This window comes from Ictidomys tridecemlineatus, chromosome 4 (assembly GCF_052094955.1).
Source record: "Ictidomys tridecemlineatus isolate mIctTri1 chromosome 4, mIctTri1.hap1, whole genome shotgun sequence".
Lineage (NCBI taxonomy): Eukaryota > Metazoa > Chordata > Mammalia > Rodentia > Sciuridae > Ictidomys > Ictidomys tridecemlineatus.
In genome coordinates, this window is record NC_135480.1 from 147,735,422 (window position 1) to 147,757,308 (window position 21,887).

The 21,887-nt window shown below is 34.1% G+C and overlaps 1 protein-coding gene across 4 annotated transcripts in view; it reads left to right on the plus strand.

The window, feature by feature from the left end:
- The window catches only part of Jak2 (Janus kinase 2), a 131,489-nt gene that overhangs the window by 63,681 nt on the left and 45,921 nt on the right, over positions 1–21,887 (plus strand). For all 4 annotated transcript variants that reach the window (XM_005324056.5, XM_078047608.1, XM_040285729.2 and 1 more), the window contains exons 5-6: positions 11,788–11,905; positions 20,128–20,273. In XM_005324056.5, the coding sequence (XP_005324113.1) occupies positions 11,788–11,905; positions 20,128–20,273 (264 nt within the window). The remainder of the gene's footprint in view (positions 1–11,787; positions 11,906–20,127; positions 20,274–21,887) is intronic.

Genomic DNA, 21,887 nt, shown 5'->3' on the forward strand with positions numbered 1-21,887 from the left:
TTAAATCATGTATGACCTCCTCATTCAGTTTGGGTAAGATCATATGCCTCTAGAAATTTGTCAATGCCTTTGATATTTTCTATTTTATTAGAGTATAAATTTTCAAAAAAGTTTCTAATTATTTTTGGTATTTCAGATGTGTCCATTGTGATATTTCCTTCTTCATCTTATATTTCAGTAATTTGAGTTTTCTCTCTTGTTCTCTTCATTGGCATGGCCAAGGGTTTATCTATTTTATTTATTTTTTCAGAGAACTAATTTTTTGTTTTGTCAATTTTTTCAATTGTTTCTTTTGTTTATATTTCATTAATTTCAGCTCTGATTTTAATTATTTTCTGTCTTCTACTGCTTTGGGCATTGATTTGTTCTTTTTATAGGGCTTTGAGATGTAGTGTTAGTCATTTATTTTTTGACTTTTTATTCTTTTAATGAATGAGGTCAATGCAATAAACTTGCCTCTTAATACTGACTTCATAGTGTCCCAGAGATTTTTTATGTTATATCACTGTTCTCATTTACCTTTAAGAATTATTTTATTTCATCTTTGTTTTCTTCTACTCCTCATTCATCATTTAATTGTGTATTATTATTATTTTTTTATTAAACTTTTTTTTAAATTTTATTTTTTATTGGTTTTTCAAAACATTACAAAGCTCATGATATATCATCTTTCATACATTTGACTCAATTGGGTTATGAACTCCCATTTTTACCCCAAATACAAATTGCAGAATCACATCGGTTACACACTCACGTTTTTACATAATGGCATATTAGTGACTGTTGTATTCTTCTACCTTTCCTATCCCCTACTATCCCCCCTCCCCTCTCCTCCCATCTTCCCTCTCTACCTCATCTGCTGTTGTTCAATTCTCTCCCTTGTTTCCCCCCGCCCTTTCCCCTCACAACCTCTTATATGTAATTTTGTGTAACATTGAGGGTCTCCTACCATTTCCATACGCTTTCCCTCCTCTCTCCCTTTCTCTCCTCCCACTCATCTCTGTTTAATGTTAATCTTTTTCTCATGCTCTTCCTTCCTGTTCTGTTCTTAGTTGCTCTCTTTATATCAAAGAAGACATTTGGCATTTGTTTTTTAAGGATTGGCTAGCTTCGCTTAGCATATTCTGTTCTAATGCCATCCATTTCCCTGCAAATTCTATGATTTTGTCATTTTTTAGTGCTGCGTAATACTCCATTGTGTATAGATGCCACATTTTGTTTTATCCATTCATCTATTGAAGGACATCTAGGTTGGTTCCACAGTCTAGCTATTGTGAATTGTGCTGCTATGATCATTGATGTGGCAGTATCCCTATCGTACGATCTTTTAAGATCCTCAGGGAATAATCCGAGAAGGGAAATAGCTGGGTCAAATGGTAGATCCATCCCCAGCTTTCCCAGGAATCTCCATACTGCTTTCCAAATTGTCCACACCAATTTGCAGTCCCACCAACAATGTACAAGTGTACCATTTTCCCCACATCCTCGCCAACACTTATTGTTGTTTGACTTCATAATGGCTGCCAATCTTACTGGAGTGAGATGGTATCTTAGGGTGGTTTTGATTTGCATTTCTCTGACTGCTAGAGATAGTGAGCATTTTTCCATGTACCTGTTGATTGATTGTATGTCCTCCTCTGAGAAGTGTCTGTTCAGGTCCTTGGCCCATTTGTTGATTGGGTTATTTGTTATCTTATTGTCTAATTTTTTGAGTTCTTTATATACTCTGGATATTAGGGCTCTATCTGAAGTGTGAGGGGTAAAAATTTGTTCCCATGATGTAGGCTCTCTATTTACCTCTCTTATTGTTTCTCTTGCTGAGACAAAACTTTTTAGTTTGAGTAAGTCTTATTTGTTGATTCTTGTTATTAACTCTTGGGCTATGGGTGTCCTATTAAGGAATTGGGAGCCCTTCTCCACAGTATGTAGATCGTAGCCAACTTTTTCTTCTATCAGACGCAGTGTCTCTGATTTGATATCTAGCTCCTTGATCCATTTTGAGTTAACTTTTGTGCATGGCGAGAGAAAGGGATTCAGTTTTATTTTGTTGCATATGGATTTCCAGTTTTCCCAGCACCATTTGTTGAAGATGCTATCCTTTCTCCATTGCATGCTTTTAGTCCCTTTATCAAATATAAGAAAGTTGTAGTTTTGTGGATTGGTTTCTGTGTCCACTATTCTGTACCATTGGTCCACCTGCCTGTTTTGGTACCAGTACCACGCTGTTTTTGTTACTATTGCTTTGTAGTACAGTTTGAACTCTGGTATCACTATACCTCCAGATTCACACTTCCCTCTTAGAATTGCTTTTGCTATTCTGGGTCTTTTGTTTTTCCATATGAATTTCATGATTGCTTTCTCTATTTCTACAAGAAATGCCGTTGGGATTTTGATTGGCATTGCATTAAACCTATAGAGAACTTTGGGTAATATTGCCATTTTGATGATGTTAGTTCTGCCTATCCATGAACAGGGTACATTTTTCCATCTTCTGAGATCTTCTTCTATCTCTCTCTTTGGGGTTCTGTAGTTTTCATTGTATAAATTTTTCACCTCTTTTATTAGGTTGATTCCCAAGTATCTTATTTGCTTTGAGGATATTGTGAATGGAGTGTTTTTCCTCATTTCCATTTCAGAAGTTTTGTTGCTGATATACAGGAATGCCTTTGATTTATGCGTGTTGATTTTATATCCTGCCACTTTGCTGAATTCATTTATTAACTCTAGCAGTTTCTTTGTAGACGCTTTTGGGTCTGTTAAATATATTATCATGTCATCCACAAATAGCGATAATTTAAGTTCTTCTTTTCCTATTTTTATGCCTTTAATTTCTTTTGTCTGTCTAATTGCTCTGACTAGTATTTCAAGAACTAAATTGAATAGAAGTGGTGATAGAGGGCATCCCTGTCTTGTTCCAGATTTTAGAGGGAATGTCTTCAGTTTTTCTCCATTTAGGATGATGCTAGCCTAAGGTTTAGCATATATAGCTTTTACCATGTTGAGGTAAGTTCCTGTTATCCCTAATTTTTCTAGTGTTTTTATCATAAAGGGATGCTGTACTTATTCGAATGCTTTTTCTGCATCTATCGAGATGATCATATAGTTCTTGTCTTTAAGTCTATTGATGTGGTGGATTACATTTATTGATTTCCGTATATTAAACCAGCCTTGCATCCCAGGGATGAATCCTACTTGATCATGGTGCACAATTTTTTTGACATGCTTTTGTATTCGATTCCCCAGGATTTTATTGAGAATTTTTGCATCCAATTTCATTAGAGATATTGGTCTATAGTTTTCTTTCTTTGAAGTGTCTTTGTCTGCTTTCAGGATCAGGGTGATGTTGGCCTCATAGAATGAATTTGGAAGAACTCCTTCCTTTTCTATTTCTTGAAATAGCTTCAAAAGTATTGGTATTAATTCTTCTTTGAAGGTTTTGTAGAACTCTGCTGTATACCCGTTCGGTCCAGGGCTTTTTTTGGTTGGTAGTCTTTTGATGGCTTCTTCTATTTCTTCCTTTGTTATTGGTCTGTTTAAATTGTGTGTATCTTCCTGACTCAATCTGGGCAGATCGTATGACTTAAGAAATTTATCGATATCTTCACTACCTTCTATTTTATTGGAATATAGGGTTTCAAAATAATTTCTAATTATTTTTCTGTATTTCTGTAGTGTCTGTTGTGATATTGCCTTTTGCATCCCGTATGTTAGTAATTGGAGTTCTCTCTTTTTCTCTTCAGTCGCGCGGGCAGCAGATGGGCTGTCACCGACGGGCAGGCGGGTCTCTAGCCGCCCAGTCGTGTGTTGGGTCGCTGGCAGGCGGGTGGTCTCCAGCCGCTCAGTCACGCGGGCAGCGGACGATTGTTTCTCGTTTGCTGGCAAGCAGGCGGTCTCCAGCCGCCCAGTTGCACGGCCAGCGGGTGATCTCTAGCCGCCCATTCGCGCGGGCAGCCAACGGGTGATCGGTCGCCAGCGGGCAGGCGGTCTCCATCCGCCCAGTCTCGAGGGCCTGGCCTCTAGTCCCCTGGTTTCTCCTGTTAGTTCTGGTTTCTCCTGCTAGACCAGATTTCCCCTGAGTGATGCTTCTTGGCAGTTCAAACTGTACTCTGGGCCTGTTGTTTGTTGGGTGTGAAGGGTGGCTATCAGGAACCCCGGCACTCTATTGTTTTGATTTTTTCTGCTTGCCCCTCCCCCCCGCGCTGGCAATACAGGTTTCATTTTCGCCTCTGATGGGAGGGGGAGTTGAAGGTCAGGTGTCTCTAGTTTTCCCAGTGTCTTTATGCAGGTTTGCTCTGATAATTTCTCCCCCGGAAATCCTAGGAGAGATTTTATGAGGAATCCCCGCCGAATGGGAGATGAGCTAGCTGAGTAACATGCACCTGTTTTATTGTTGCAATCTGTCGGAGAGTGGTGGTGGTTACTTCAGCTCTCCAAGATGGTGGCCGCTGGTTTCCTTGGTGGAGTTTCCGCTGTGGGGGATAGAACTGTACCGCTTCCTTCCCCGTCTGAAATCCCGAACTCAGCCCGGGGCTCAGTGAGGGCTCAGCTGGCAGGATTCCACAGAATCTGCAGCAACGTTTCTCTCTGCTTGCTGGCTGCTTCTAGGCAGCGCCCCGCAGTCTGTAGCTGCGGGGTGGGCACACACCTGTTTTATTGTTGCAATCTGTCCGAGGTAATTGTGTATTATTTAGTTTCCATTTTTTACAGTAGCTTCTATTTTTTATTTTATCATTGATTTCTAATTTCATTCCATTGTGGTCTGATAAGATGCAGGGTCTTCTCTCTCTTTCTGTCTCTCTATTTACTAAGAGTTGCTTTGTGGCATAAGATATGGTCTATTTTAGAGAAGGATCCATGTGCTACTGAGAAGAAAGTATATTTGCTCATTGATGGATGAAATATTCTATATATGTCTGTTATGTCTAGATTATTGATTGTATTATTTAGTTCTTTCGTTTCCCTATTTAGTTTTTGTTTGGAAGATGTGCCCATTATTGAGAGAGGTACTGAAGTCACCCAGTATTATATTGCGGTCTATTGACTCTTGAAATTGAGAAGGATTTGTTTGATGTACATAGATGTTCCATTGTTTGGGGCATAAATATTTATAATTGTTACATCCTGCTTTTATATACTTCCCTTAAGAAGTATGAAATGTCCTTCTTTGTGTCTTCTGATTAACTTTGGTTTGAAGTCTACCTTATCTGAAATGAGAATGGAAACCCCTGCTTGTTTATGCAGTCCATATGAGTGATAAGTTTTTTTTCCACCCTTTCACCAGCCTGTGGATGTCTTTGCCCATGAGGTGAGTCTCTTGGAGACAGCATATTGTTGCGTCTTGCTTTTTAATCCTATCTGCCAGTCTATGTCTTTTTTGGATCTTCTAAATATAAAATCACATTATTCTATGTTTGGCTGTTGATTAGAGAAAAGTTGGAAAGAAAATCCAAGAAAATAGACAAGAGAGGAAGAATACGAATAAAGAGAAAAAAATTAAAGACATAAGAATACAACAAAACTGCAAAACAAAAACACCATTCATATATCATTGTCCTCTACATGCTGATGCATAAAATATATTATGTTCCAAATATAGTAAGAGACATTAGTATATCCAAAAATAAAATAAAATAAAATAAATCTTGCTGGAAAGTTGAATTGTCTCTGTCTGTTTCTCAGTCCTTTCTTTGACGTCTCTCTGGATCACCAAACCCATATCAGTCCTCGTAAAATCAGTCTCTATCCCACTGATTTGGCTTCAGGTACTTCAGGCTCAGCCACAGTGCAGTCCCAAGATCTCAGTGCTGCTCCTACTTGCAGAGAGATCACCAGGGATATACTCAAGCAAAGGAGCAACCCCAAAATGCAGCAGGAAGATCCCAGGCTCCTTCAAACCTGCAGAGACTCCCACACTGGTCCCAGATGGAGTCCCTAGACAGAGGCTCTTGTGATGGTAAAACTGCTGGCACCCCAGCTCCAGGCCCTGACTGGTGTCCCAAAAATGGGTACAGCATGTGCAACCAAACCTGAAGTCTCCCCTGAAGCTGCAGTAGTGGAGGTTGTTGTTGGCAATATGCAAAGAGTCAGTAGTAGCGGTGGCTGCAGTGGCAGCTGCAACTGCAGCTGTGGGGCTAGCATCACCAGGCGATCTCCAGGGATCAGCATTAATGTTGGCTTCAGTTGCATCCCGGGCAGTGATTTCTACTGTGGCTGCAGCATCCAGAAAGAAGACTCCAGGTGATCTTAGGCTGGCAGCAGTGGAATCAGAGCCAGCATCAATTGTGATAGTGGTACAGGTGACGGTTGATTGACAGGTTAATTCTGGTTCAGCAGCAGCAACCATGCAGATAGCGTCAGAATTTAGGTCTGAGCCTGTGCTCAGAGAATAGACCTTGGGGCACAGCAAGATTTATTTTTTGATAAATAAAATTTTATTTTATTATTTTAAGATAAATAAGATTAATAAACCCTTAGCCAAAGTAAACAGAAGAAAAAGAGAAAACACTAAAAAAAAAAAATCTGACATGAAAAGGAAGTATCATCACAGACACTAGTGAAATCCAGAGGGTCATCAGAAACCGTTTTGAAAATTCATACTCCAATAAGCTAGAAAACCTTGAAGATATTGATAAATTCCTAGAGACCTATGACCTATGCAAATTGATCCTTAAGGATATAGTAAACTTAAACAGATCAATATTGAATAATGAAATTGAAGCATCTATCAAAAACCTTTCAACAAAGAAAAGCCCAGGACTTGATGGATTCTCCACTGAGTTCTATCAGACCTTTAAAGAACTAATACCGATTTTTCTCAAATTATTTCATGAATTAGAAAAGGAGGGAACACTGCTGAACTCAATCTGTGAAGCCAGTATCATGCTGATACCGAAAGCAGAGACATATCAAGGAAGGAAAACTTCAGGCCAATATTCTTGATGAACATAAATGCAAAAAGTTGTAATAACATATAGGCAAACCTTATATAAAAATACGTTAAAAAGATAGTGCACCATGATCAAATGGTTTCATCCCAGGGATGCAAGGTTGGCTTAACATATGGAAATCATAAATGTAATTTATGTAAATATGTAAATAGAGTCAAGGTCAAGAATCACATAATTATCTTAATAGATGGAGAAAAAGCATATGAAAAAGCACAGCACCCATTCATGTTTAAAAACACTTGAAAAACTAGGGATAGAAGGAACTTAAAGGCTGTGTATGACAAACCTAAGGCCAACTTTATACTGAATGGAGAAAAACTAAAGCATTTCCTCTACAAATAGAAACAAGAGAAGGATGCCCACTTTCACTATTCCTATTCAACATTACCTTAAAACTCTAGTCAGAGCAATTGAAAGGAAATTAAAGGGATACAAATAAGAAAAGAAGAGCTCAAGACTTATCTCTTTGCTGATGACATGATTCTATATCTAGAAGATAAAAAAAAAACTCCACCAGAAGACTTCTAGAGCTCATAAATAAATTCAGCAAAGTAGCAGGATATAAAGTCAACACCCATAAATCATTCCTTTTCCTATACTCAAATGATGAATCTGCTGAAATAGAAATTAGGAAAACTATCCCATTAACAATAGCATCAAAAAAGAAAATAAAATACTTGGGAATCAAACTAACAAGAGGTGAAAGACTTTAAAATGAAAACTACAGAACACTAAATAAAGAAATTCAAGACACATTAGAAGATAGAAAGACCTACCATGTGTTCTTGGATAGACAGAATTAATACTGTCAAAATTGCCATACTACCAAAAGTGCTATACAGATTCAATGCAATCCGAATCAAAATTCTAATGACATTCTTCTCAGAACTAGAAAAAGCATTTAGGAAATTCATTTGGAAAAATAAGAGACTCAGAATAGCTAAAGTAATCCTTAATGAGAAAAGTGAAGCAATATCAGACCTCAAATTATACTACAGATCTATTGTAACAGAACCAGCATGATAACAGAACAGGCACAAAAACCAATGGAATAGAATAGAAAGCACAGAGATAAAAATCACATAAATACAGTTATCTGATATTAGATGAAGGTGCCAAAAACATATAGTGGAAAAAAGACAGTTTTTTTTTTAAACAAGTGGTGCTGGAAAAACTAGAAATCCATATGTAATGCAATGAAATTTAACCCATCTCTTACCCTGTACCAAAGCTGACTAAAAGACCTAGGAATTAGACCAGAGATCCTGCAATTGCTGGAAGAAAATGTAGGCCCAACTCTCCAACATGTCAGCATAGGAACCAAATTCCTTAACAAGACTCCTAGAACACAAGAAATAAAATAAAAATCAATACATGGTGTGGCACCAAATTAAAAAGCTTCTTAACAGCAAAGGAAATAAGTAAGACTATAAAGAGAGAGCCTATGGGATGGGCAGAGATCTTTGCCACCTTTTCCTCAGATAAGATATTAATATCCAAAGAAGTCAAAAAACTTCACACCAAAAAAAAAAAAAGAAAAAAAACCCAGTCAATAAATGGGCAAAAACCTAAACAGACACTTTTCAAAAGAAGAAATACAAATGTTCAACAAATATATGAAAAAATATTTAGCATCTCTATCAATTAGGGAAATGCAAATCAAAACTACATTGAGATTTCATCTCATTCTAGTCAGAATGGCAATTATCAAGAAACAATCATATGTTGTTGGTGGGACTACAAATTAATCTGGAAAACATTATGGAGATTCCTCAAAAAACTAGGAATGGAACCATCATATGACCTAACTATTCCCTCCTTGGAATATATTAAAAATATTTTAAATCAGCATAGTAAAGTGATGCAGCCACATCCATGTTTATATTAGCTCAACTCATGATAGCCAAGCTATGGAATCAACAGATGAATGGATGAAGAAAATATGGTATACATACAAAGTTAAATAGTACTCAACCATAAAAGAGAATGAAATTAGGTATTTTCTGGTAAATGAATGGAATTGGAGACTGAAATTAGAGAGCGAAATAAGACAATTCAAAAAAAATCAAATGATGAATGTTTTCTGTGATATGGAAGCTAATCCATAATATAAGAAGGGGAAATAAAAAACATGGAAAGGAAAAAAGAAGGGGATGAGGAAATTTCATCAAAACAGAAAAAATTAGTGGAATAGATGAAGGGTATTGAGCAGGAGGAAGAAGGAATAGGAAGAGTAGACCAATGAATGAATCTCACTAAACTTTTGTATGTGCATGCATGGATGTGGCATAATGGGTCCTGGCATTATGGGTACTTATAGGACACTAATTAAACAAAACAAAACAAAACAAAACAAAATGGAGCGAAGGGGAACAGGCACCGGTGTGGGGGGAAAGTGCTGGTGTTGATTTGGAGTGGGTTGAGTTCTATACCTTTGTGATAATGTCAGAGTGTATCCTGGTATTATATTTAACTAGAAATAATAAATTTTTAAAAATAAAGTAAAAGAACTTGCAGTTCCATGTTTATTGTAGCACTGTGCTTAAAATCCAAGGTATGGAATCAGTGTAGGTGCCCATCAACAGATGAATGGGTAGAGAAAATACAGTAAAACCTGGTGTGATAGTGCACACTTGTAATTGCAGCTGCTTACAAGGCTGAGGCAGCAAGATTGCAATATTGCAATCACAGTTAAAAGATACCTATTGTGATATGACAAAAAGTCAGAAACAAGTAATAAAAAAGATTTACTAAATATACAGTGAACAAAAGACACCTATAATAATTATACTATAATCAGACAAAATAAACTTTCAGACAAAAATCATTGCTAGAAATAAAAGGAACATTTTATAAGGATGTGGGCCAATTCATTAGGAAGACATAACAATTACAGACAAAAATGAATTGTAACAGTAGTTCCCCACAATATATGAATCAAAAACAAAGAGAATGAGGAAAAAATGGACAATTGAACAACACTATTTGGAGACTTCAGTATCCAACTTTCAGTAACAGAGGGGAGAATTATATTAAATATAATCCAGGAAATTAAAGACTTGAACAACAGTATAAAACGGGTAGATACACAGACTTATATAGAACATTCCATTCAACAACTCGTGATATACCTTATTTTAAAGTACACATTGACCATTCTCCAGTGTAGACCATATGTTAAGCTGTAAAACAAGTCTCAATAAAAACAAGAAAGATGAAACCATACTATGTATGTTCTCTTACCACAGTGGAATTACATTAAAAATTAGTAACAGAAGGAAAACTGGAAAATTTGCAAACATGTGGTTATTACCAACACACTTCTAAATAGCCAAAGAGTCAAAGGAGGGAAAAACAGAAAATACTTTGATGTGACTGAAAATGAAAACCCAAATTGACAGATTTGCCCTATGCAACTAAAGTGGTATTTAGAAGGGGGATTTTTATTTATAAGCACCTATGTTAAAAATGAAAACATTCCAAATCTGTAACTTTCCCATTAAGAAGCTAGGCATGGTGGCACATGCCTGTAATCCCAGTGGCTCCAGAAGCGGAAGCAAGAGGATTAGTAACTTAGATTCCACATGACTTAATGAGTCCCTTTCTCTAAATAAAATATTTTAAAAGGAGTGGGTTGGACATACAACTCAGTGGTTAAGTGCTCTTGGGTTCAATCTCTGGTATTAAAAAAAATAAAATAAAAGAGAAAAGAAAATATAGAAAGAGAACAGTAAATTAAAGCAAGTAGAAGGAAGGAAATAATAAAGGTCAGAGTAGAAATAAATGAAATTTAGAAACACAATAGAAAGTTCTTTGAAAAGATCAACAAACTTGACCTGCTTTTGACTAGACTAAAAATGAGAGAAAAAAATTATTAAAACTGGGAATTGTAAAGGGAACATCATTATGACTATAGAAATAAAAAGGATTATCAGAAACAATTTTCTGCTAACAAATTCGGCAACCAAGATGAAATGCATAAATGCCTAGAAAGATTAAAATTATAGTAACTAACAAAAGAAATAATAGAAAGTTGAAGTAGATCTATAACTAGTAAAGAGAATGAACTCATAACTCAAGAAAACTCCCCATGAAGAAAAGTTCAGGCCCAAATGGTTTAACTGGTTAATTCTATCAAACATTTAAAGAATTATTACCAGTTATTCACAAGAAGTAGAAAATGTATGAATACCTTCCAGATGTATTCTATGGTAACTAATTCAAAGATACATAGAAGAAAAGAAAGATACAGATCAGTATACTTTATAAATATAGTTATAGAAATCTTCATCAAAATACTTACATTATAGTGGTGTTGATACAACTCTGTGGATATTTTACAGAACATTAAATTGAATACTATCAACTGAATCAATAGAGAGTACTTATTTATTATTTGAAGGATAGTTTTAATTTCCATTTCTCTAAAAGAAGAAACAATTATTTTTTTACCCCAATTTAACATTTTGATTCCTTTACTGATGTTAATGAATTAAGCATTTTTAACATTTTATTTCTACAATTCTGTTACTATGATTATTTCTATATTCTACATCCTATATTGCATCAAGGTATTAAGCATTTTTAACATTTTATTTCTACAATTCTCTTACCTATGATTAGTTCTGTATTCTACATTCTATATTGCATCAAAGTAAGCAATATATTGATTTTACCCTTGTGTTTCTTGTATTTTCTGTCTACATTATTATCAAGGTCTTATCTATAGGTTTTCTGATAAGAAAAGACACCTTTAATTGTGCTGAAAGTGGTTCTTTATATAAAATGTTTATATTTTGATCTCTTTAGAGGCTAATGGACTGTTTTAACTGTCTTTTAGATTTTACTTTCCTCACTGGTATTGCAGTGGCAGCAACAGAACTTATCGGCATGGGATATCTCGAGGTGCGGAAGCTCCTCTTCTTGATGACTTCGTCATGTCTTATCTTTTTGCTCAGGTATGATTATATTATCATATTTGTATGTGCAGTAAGTGATAAATATCTTTTCATATAGTATATCTCTTAATCAGGGGAATCTTCATCTGGGAAAATTGAATTCTGTGTTGCATGGCGGGTGTAGAGATAGTCTTTTTAACAATAAGTTTTAATCTCATGATTTATGAATAATAGAACTTATTTTAAATGGATTTGTTGAATTGATCTTTTTAAATTTTCTCTTATTTTAGAGCTTTAGATCATTTTAAGGATTTCACAAAGTGTACACTGAGTTTTACACTATGAGTCATATGGACCTATGTGGCTGAAATACTAGACAGTACAATTTCTTGAGTGTTTTCTTTTTTCTGGTTAATTTTGGATTTAAACAGTGGGTATTGAAAAGTAAAGAAAGCAATACAAAAAATGATCTATTTTGATAGCTTGAATAGGTCCTCATAGGAAGATTACTGGATATTGATATTTTAAGTCCTCATAGGAATGTTACTGGATATTGATATTCTACGAGCTGTGCTTTAGCCATTTGTTCATTAATACTGTTATATTAAATTTTTGTATTGTGTTTGAACGTTTCATAATACTTTCTTCTCTTTCATCTTAATTGAAATATTTTATTATTAAATAACTTTTGTTTTCATATGTTGTTGGAGTCAAATGAATAGAAACTAAAGAAAGAAAAGACAGTTAGTGCTCTTGGGTAAAAATATTCATAAGGTATTATTAAATTAAGGAGTTCTAAATAAAATTTGCCAATGTCATAGGAAATAACCCTATAGATCCTCATGCCTCACATTTCCAAAAAGCCTGAGTAAGGCTTGTTAAGTTTATGAGCAATAAATCAGAAAATATTTACCTTCTTGGGGTGTGAGGTCAACCAATTTGGTCTTTGTTTTTGTTTTTGGTTACCAGGGATTGAACTCAGGGGCACTTGACCACTGAGTCACAGCCACAGTCCTTTTTGTATTTTTATTTAGAGACAGGGTCAACCAATTTGTTTTTATTATGGTAAAAATACATTAAAAATTGACCATTTTAACCATTATTGTGTATAGTTCATTCACATTAATTAAGTATATTCACATTATTTTACAAAGATCACCAACCCTCCATCTCTAGAACACTTTTCATCTTTCCAAACTAAAGCTTCATACCCATTAGAGTAATTCTCCATTTCTTCCTTTCCTGGGCCTTGTCAATCACCATTCTACTTTCTATCTGTACATATTTGCCTGTCTTAAATACCTCATACAAATGGAATTATAACATCTTTTGTCTTTTTTTGTGGCTGGCTTATTTTACTTAGCATAATGTCTTAAAGGTTCATCCCTGTTTGGTCAGCAACCAGCTAATTTAGGATTTGGGGCAAGACTTGAGTGATAAAATGCTCAGAAAAAGCAATGTAGCAAGTGTGAGAATTTCCTTCCTTTTTAGAGCTGAATAATATTATTCCATTGTATGTCTTATACTATATTTTATGTATTCATTCATTATATATTTGAGTCCCTGCTTTCAATTTTTTTGTACATATATCCACAATTTGAATTCCTGTATCATATGGTAATTTTGTTTGCAATTTTTTGGAGAGCTACTATACTGTTTTTCAATGTGGCTGCACCATTTTTCATTCCTACATGCAGTGTACAAGTGTTGCAATTTTTCTACATATTCGACAATACTTTGTTTTTCTGATAATAGCTTTCCTGATGGATATGATATGGTTTCTTATTAAGGTTTTTATTTGCATTTCTCTCATGGCTAGTGATGTTTTAAGTATCTTTTCATATGTGTGTTCATCATTTCTGTTTCCTTTTTTGGAGTAATGTCTATTCAAGTCCTTTGCCCATTTTTCGTTCATGTTGTTTGTTTTTCTTGTTGAATTGTAGGAGTTCTTTCTGTATTCTGGACATTAATCCCTTATTGGGTGTATGTTTTTACATATATTTTCCTATTACATATGTTGCCCTTTCACTCTGTTGGTTGTTTTTGATGGACAAAACTTTTATATTTTGATATATTCCAATTTTTATTTTTTGTTTTGTTGCTTATGCTTTTGGTATCATACCCAAGAAATCATTGCCAAATCCAGTGCATGAGACTTTACTCCTTGTTTTCTTCTAAGAGTTTTATATTTTAACTCTTCCATTTAAGCCTTCAATCAATTTTGAGTTAATTTTTGTTTATGCTGTTAGGGAAAGGTCTGGCTGCATTCATGTGCACACAGATAGACATTTCTCCAAAAAAATATACATATGGCCAACAAACATATGAAAAGATCCATAACAGCAGTAACCACTAGAGAAATGAAAATATTCAAATCACAGTGAGATACCATTGCACACATATCAGGACAGTTATTATCAAAAAACTAAGTATTGCTAAGGATGTGGAGAAATTGGAACACTTATACACTGCTTATAGAAATGATAAATGGTGCAGCCTCTTTGGAAAACAACATAGTAGCTCCTCAAAAAAAAAAATACAAACAGAACTGAAATCCAGGACTTAATAAATACTTGTATACAAATATTGTATACAATATTTTCCCTCACTGATTTTTTTACATATTTACTGTCTTTTGATCATGAGTTCAATAGAATTTCTGATAAGCAGAACTTATTATCTGCTAGTTTTGTATGCCATATAGAACAAAAAGCATGCTATTATAAATAATCTATCTAGTTATTGATCATCCTATTTAAACAGTATAACTTGCCCATTTTCAAAAGTGTGAGGAAATAAGTGTTTAAAATTGAGTGGAGAGAAATCTAACTTATTAAATAAGTTTTGTATTACTAACATTTAGGTCTTTGGTTCAGTTAATAATGATTATTTTTTGGTTTGTACTTTTTTAAAAATGTAGTTTATTTTTGTTTAGTGAAATACCATTTATAGTTTATTAATAGAAAGTCAAATACCACTTTAAAATGTATATTTATCATTTTTAATCAAATTATCTTCTAAGTTCTTAAAAAGTTTCTATAAAACTTTAAAATTTTTTATTCTTTTTATTTTTATATGACAGTAGAATATATTTTGAAATATCATACATACATGGAGTATAACTTCCCATTTTTGTGGTTGTACATGATGTGGAGTTATACTGGTTGTGTATTAATATATGAACATAGGAAAGTTATGTCCAATTCATTCTAATGTCTTTCCCATTTTCATTTCCCCTCCCTTTCCCCCATTTCCCCCTGTCCAATCCAGTGAACCTCCCCCCACTGCTCTCCTTTCTCCATCTCAGCCTATTGTTGAGTGAGCTTCCGCATATCAAGGAGAACATTCAGCCTTTCTTTTTTGGGGATTGGCTTATTTCACTTAACATAACAGTCTGCAGTTCCATCCATTGATGTCCAATGCCATAATTTCATTATTTTTTATGGCTGAGTAATATTCCATTGTTTATATATACCACATTTTGTTTATCCATTCATTTGTTGAAGGGCATATAGTTTAGTTCTTTAGCTTAGCTGTTGTGAATTGAGCTACTATAAACAGTGATGGGCTGTGTTACTTTAGTATGCTGATTTGAAGTCCTTTGGGTATAAGCCAAGGATTGGGTTAGCTGGGTCAAATGGTGGTTTCATTCCAAGTTTACTAAGGAATTTCCATACTGCTCTCCAGAGTGGTGGCACAAATTTGCAGTCCCAACAGGAATGTATGAGTGTATCTATTTCCCTACATCTTTGTCAACATTTATTTGTACCTGTATTTTTTTTAAGGTTCCATTCAGTCTTTATTTATTTATTTATTTTTACATTTTGTAAGTTTTATTTTTTTAGTTTGTTGTTTTTAGATAAATATGACAGTAGGGTGTATTTTGACATATGGGATACAACCCATTACAGTTTTGATTTCATTCTTGTAGTTGAACATGATGTGAAGTTATACTGTTCGTGTATTTATGAGCTTAAGAAAATTATGTTTGATTTATTCTAGTGTCTTTACTATTCCCATCTCCTCTCCCTTCCTTTCATTCTCCTTTATCTAATCCAACGAATATCTAAACTTCCTCTCCTTACCCTCACTTATTATGGGTTAGTATCCACATATTAGAGAGAACATTTGACCTTTGGTTTTCTGAGACTTGCTTATTTCACTTAGCATGATATTCTCCACTTACTGGAAAATGCCATAATTTTGTTCTTCTTTATGATTGAGTAATATTCCATTGTGTATACATATATCACATTTTCTTTATCCATTCATCTGTTGAAGGGTAACCAGTTTGGTTCTAAAGCTTGACTATTTTGAATTGAGCTGCTGTGAAAATTGATGTAGCTATATCACTGTAGTCTGCTAATTTTTAGTTCTTTGGATATAAGCCAAGGAGTGGGATAACTTGGTTAAATGGTGGTTCCATTCCAAGTTTTCTGAGGAATCTCCATAGTGCTTTCCAGAGTGATTGCACTAGTTTGCAGTCCCACCGCTAATGTATGAGTGAACCCTTTCCCCCACATCTTTGCCAACAGTCATTATTTCTTGTATTCTTAGTAATTGCCGTTCTGATTAGTGTGAGATGGAATCTCAGCGTAGTTTTAATTTGCATTTCTCTAATTGCTAGAGATGTTGAACATTTTTTCTTCTTCTGTAAAGTGTCTGTTCAGTTCTTTTGCCTATTTATTGACTGGGTTATTATTTTTTGTATGTGTTAATTTTTTTGAGTTCTTCACATATCCTAGAGATCAATACTCTGTATGAGGTGCAAGTGGCAAAGATATTCCCCCATTCTGTAGGCTTTCTGTTCATAGTCTTGATTGTTTCTTTTGTTGTGAAGAAGCTTTTTAGTGGGATTGCTATTCCATTTATTGATGCTTGATTTTACTTCTCATGCTTTAGTAATCTGGTTGAGGAAGTAGGTTCCTAAGCCAACATAATGGAGGTTTGGGACTACTTTTTTTTCTAGTAGGTGTGGGGTCTCTGATCTAATGCCTATTTTCTGGATCCACTTCAGTTGAGTTTTGTGTAGGGTAAGAGGATTTCATTTTTCTTCATATATGGATTTCTAGTTTTCCTAGCACCATTTGTTGAAGAAGCTATCTTTTCTTCAATGTATGTTTATGGTGCCTTTGTCTAGTCTGAGATAATTGTACTTATGTGGGTTTGTCTCTGTCTTCTGTACCATTGTAGGGATAGTTTGAGTTGTTTTTTTCCTATTTGTATCTAATTGCTCTGGCTAGAGTTTCTAGGACTACGTTGAATAGAAGTGGTGAAAGAGGGCATCCCTGTCTTGTTCCAGTTTTTAGAGGGAATGGTTTCAGTTTTTCTCCATTTAGAATGATGTTGGCTTGGATTTAGCATATATAGACTTTACAGTGTTGAGGTGTGTTCATATTTCCCCTAATTTTTCTAGTGGATGCTCTATTTTGTCAAATGCTTTTTTCTGCATCTATTGAGATTATCATATGATTCCTGTTGTAAGTGTATTGATGTGATGCATTTATTGATTTTCATGTTTAACCAACCTTACATCCCTGGGTTGAACCCCCTTGATCATGGTGCACTATCTTTTTTTTTTAATTTATATATGACAGTAGAATGCATATCTTTTAAACATGGTTTTGTATGTGATTTGCAAGTATTTTGTTAAGAATTTTTGCATCTATGTTTATCAAGGATATTGGTCTGAAATTTCCTATCTTTGATGTGTCTTTTTCTAGTTTTGGTATCTGAGTGATACTAGCTTAATAGAATGAGTTTGGAGGGTTTCCTTCCTTTTCTATTTCATGGAATAATTTGAGGAGAAATGGTGTTAGTTCTTCTTTGAATGTCTTGTAGAAGTTGGATGAGAATATGTCTAGTCTTGGGCTTTTCTTTGTTGTTAGGCTTTTGATTGCATCTTCAATTTCATTTCTTGAGATCTATCTGTTTAAATTTCCTGTGTCCTCCTGATTCTATTTACGTAGGTCATATGTCTCAAAAAATTTGCTGATGTCTTCAAGAATTTCTATTTTATTTGAGTATAAATTTTCAAAATAATTTCAGTATCATCTGTCTTTCAGTGGTGTCCATTGTGATATTTCCTTTTTCATTACAAATTTTAGGCTTTTGAGTTTTCTCTCTCTTTCTCTTTGTTAGCTTGGCAAAGGATTTGTTAATTTGATCAACTTTTTCAAAGAACCAACTTTTTGTTTTGTTGATTTTTTTTTTTGTTTTAGTTTCATTGATGTCAGCTCTGATTTAGTTTTTATTTCCTGTCTCCTACTGCTTTTGGTGTTGATTTGTTGTTTTTTTTTCTGGAGCTTTGAGATGTGATATTATGTTATTTATTTGTTGTCTTTCTATTCTTTTAATGAATGGGCTTAATGTAATGAACTTTTCTCTTAGCACTGCCTTCATAGTGTCCCAGAGATTTTGATATATTGTATTGCAATTCTCATTTACCTCTCAATTATTTTTTTAAATTTCATCCCTGATTTCTTCTGCTATCAATTTGTCATTCAATAGCATATTATTGAGTCTCCATTTGTTAGAGTAGCTTGTATTTTTTATTCTATTGTTGATTTCTAATTTGATTTCATTATGATCTGATAGAATTCACAATATTATATTTACTTTTTTGTATTTGCTAAGAGTTGCTTTGTGGCCTAAGCTATGGTTGATTTTAGAGAAGGATCTGTATGCTGCTGAGAAGAAAGTGTATTCATTTGTTGATGAATGAAAGATTCTATATATGTCTGTTAAGTCTAAATTATTAATTACATTTTTAGTTCTATAGGTTCTTTATTTAGTTTTTGTTTGGAGGCTCTGTCTAGTGGTGAGATAATTTTAATGTCTTCTGTTTTCTATATCATATACTTATTATCTTCTATCTGAGCCATACAGCAGCCTCTTAGAACTTCTCTGAGCACATTTAATTTTCTTTATAAGCACATTTGTGACTGCTACTGCTCTAGCACTGAAAGATATATGGTGAAACTGATGCTTTAAAAACCAGATCTTTATTGTTCATAGAGTCAATTCATTCAAGATTACCTATATTCTACTCCCAACCAAACTGGTTTGAATCTCTGTACATGTCTTTTGCTTTGTTTTTGTCATTCTTTCTATTTTCTTACTGATTTTTTACTCATCAAAAATTTCTTCATCATTTAAGTTTACATAACATTTTAAATAAACCATGAAACCTTTCCTGTTTACCCTAAGTGTATACAATTTCACCTTTCTCAAATATCCTCAATCAGCAATTTTGTGGCACTTCTTAAGTATCTGGCTTTAAATTATTGTTTTCATGTTTAGCTTCTAAACTACATTTTAGTCCTTTTGATGGCTAAGCCTGTATTATGTGTTTCTTTGTATGTAACACAATCTCTATTATAATGCTTTTAACTTAAATGGAATTCAGGACATAATTGGTTACTATTTTAATTTAGGTAATTTTTATGTAGGAGATACAGTTTGAAAACACATGCAGTGAAATAGTTTGACAGCATGTGTGTTCTATAGCTGCAAACCCAATTTAAATTGATTTTCATTTGCAAATTATTTTTTTACTAAAATTTTATGGAGTTGACCTATGCCTTTTTATCATTGAAAATTGATTTTAATATATGATCATTACAGAAAAACATCATGTTTGCATTTCTTTTGTTAAATAAAACTGTATGGTCATCAATTTATTAGTATGGATCCATTTCAACAAAGCTAGGAAGAATTCTAGTGCTTTCTGATCTACAAGATGGATATGAATTAGATGGGCACGTTGGCACATGCCTGTAATCCCAGTGGCTCAGGAGGCTGAGGCAGGAGAATCATGAGTTCAAAGCCAGCTTTAGCAAAAGCAAAGTGCTAAGCAACTCAGTGAGACCATGTCTCTAAATAAAATACAAAGTAGGGCTGGGGATGTATAGTGTCCCTGGTATCAAAAAAAAAAAAGAATTAGGAAAATGAGACATTTCCTATGGTGAGCATTTTTCTTGCATAGCCTTAAAATAAATACTTATATTCCAGTGAAGACAACAATAAGCTTTCATTGTCCAAATATCTTTGAAATAGGACCATTTTGGACAAATTATTTCATGATTACTACAGAATTCTAACAAGGATCTGAGAAGATAGGATTATATGAATACATGGGCTATAGTTTATGTTTCTAATGCTGTTTTTTGACTTATGCCTTTTAAATACATATTTTCTGGAAATTATGTTATTGGTTAAAATATGATAGTAGATTAAAATTTATGCTGAGATATTTCCTTAGATATTTTTGTTTCTTTTAGTGGCGGCATGATTTTGTGCATGGATGGATAAAAGTGCCTGTGACTCATGAAACACAGGAAGAATGTCTTGGGATGGCAGTGTTAGATATGATGAGAATAGCCAAAGAAAATGATCAAACTCCACTGGCCATTTATAACTCTATCAGGTAATTTCCTGCTGCATATGCATATGCATAAATGTCAACAATTAGAGATTTTATAGAATTTATTTGTGTTTTTTGTTTGTCCCCACCTTTTGATTTTATAATAAAAAAATCACATGGGTAACTATTTTTATTGTGTATGACACATACTTTGTAAGATGAAATTATTGAAAAAGTTGTAGTGCTACAGAAAGTGTCATAGATGATCGGTATCAATTTATTGTTTGATTCATTTATTCTGAAAAGGGTAGGTAAGATGAGATGAATGGAAAGAACATCTGCAGGAATAATTTTTGGTAGTAGATCCTCAAATTTTTTGTATAAATTATCTGAATCAGTATTTCTCAAATTGTCGTCTGTATTTTACTTGCATTAAAATCACCTGAGGGGCCTGTTAAAATTGAAGATTCTTCCCTAAGCAATAGAAAGACCCTGTTTCTAAATAACATATTTTAAGAAAAGAGCTGGGAGTGTGGCTCAGTAGTTAAGCACTCTGTGCCCCCTCCTCCCCAAAAATAGAAAAAGAGAAGATTCTAAGATGAAGCCCACAAATAAGAAATTTTACAAGTACTTCAGGGATTCTGTTTATACAAGTTATTCAAACTCAGCATTCCCCAAATTATTATTCTGCATATTTGATTTTGACAATCATGACAATTTTAAATTACACTTCTTTGAAACACTACTTCTACTGTCTAGATTTAATGTCTACAAAATTTCCACTTTTTAAAGAAGTTTTATATAACTGGGCATGGTTGTGCATGCCTATAATCCCCATAATTCGGGAAGCTGAGGCAGGAGGATGGCAAGTTTGAGGCCAGCCTGGAGAACTTCATGAGACCCTGTCTGAAAATCAAAAATAAAAAGAGGTGGGAGTTGGGGCTGTAGTTCAGTGATAGAGCACCCCTGGGTTCAGTCTCTAGTACCCACCCCCCGAGAACTTCTACATAAGAATACTTTGATTTTCCTTAAGTTTTGAAGATGAAATATTTTACAAGTAGCATACTTACGAGATTAAAAGTCAATGTGGTTGACTTCCTTTTTTTTTTTGACATTGTTTTGTCACTAAGTTTCTCAAAGTAGTTCAATACCCAATTTTTAGATCAGTTTCTATGTTTCTCTCTTTGGTTTTAAGTGTTTTTATTTTGCTTGCAGATGTCTGTTAGGCCTTAACTCAAATGGAACAGGCCGTAGTTATGATTTCGTGAACTCACACAGGAATCTAGAAGACTAGATTCAAAGGAACACCAAAAACATTTCTATTTTCTACTAATTCCTTGGTCTTTATTAAGATGCAGACAGATATGTCTTATATGTTAGTGTATTCATCCATCCATTTATCCATTCATTCATTCAAACAGCTATTTATTAAATACTTGGTATATGCCAGGTTACAGTAGAACTGAATTAGAGAAAAAGTATCTTAAAAGTTGTTGATGAAAATTGAAGAAACATGGTTGAAGAATAGAAGCTTTGAGCCACTAAAGGCGAATGTTGTAAATATGAAGCCATCTTTAGGCTTCTACTGTGGTGGGATAATTCTGCATTTGAGACTAGATCATATCCAAAGTTAAATAGAATATTTTCACATAGGTTGAAATATGTATCATCTATTAT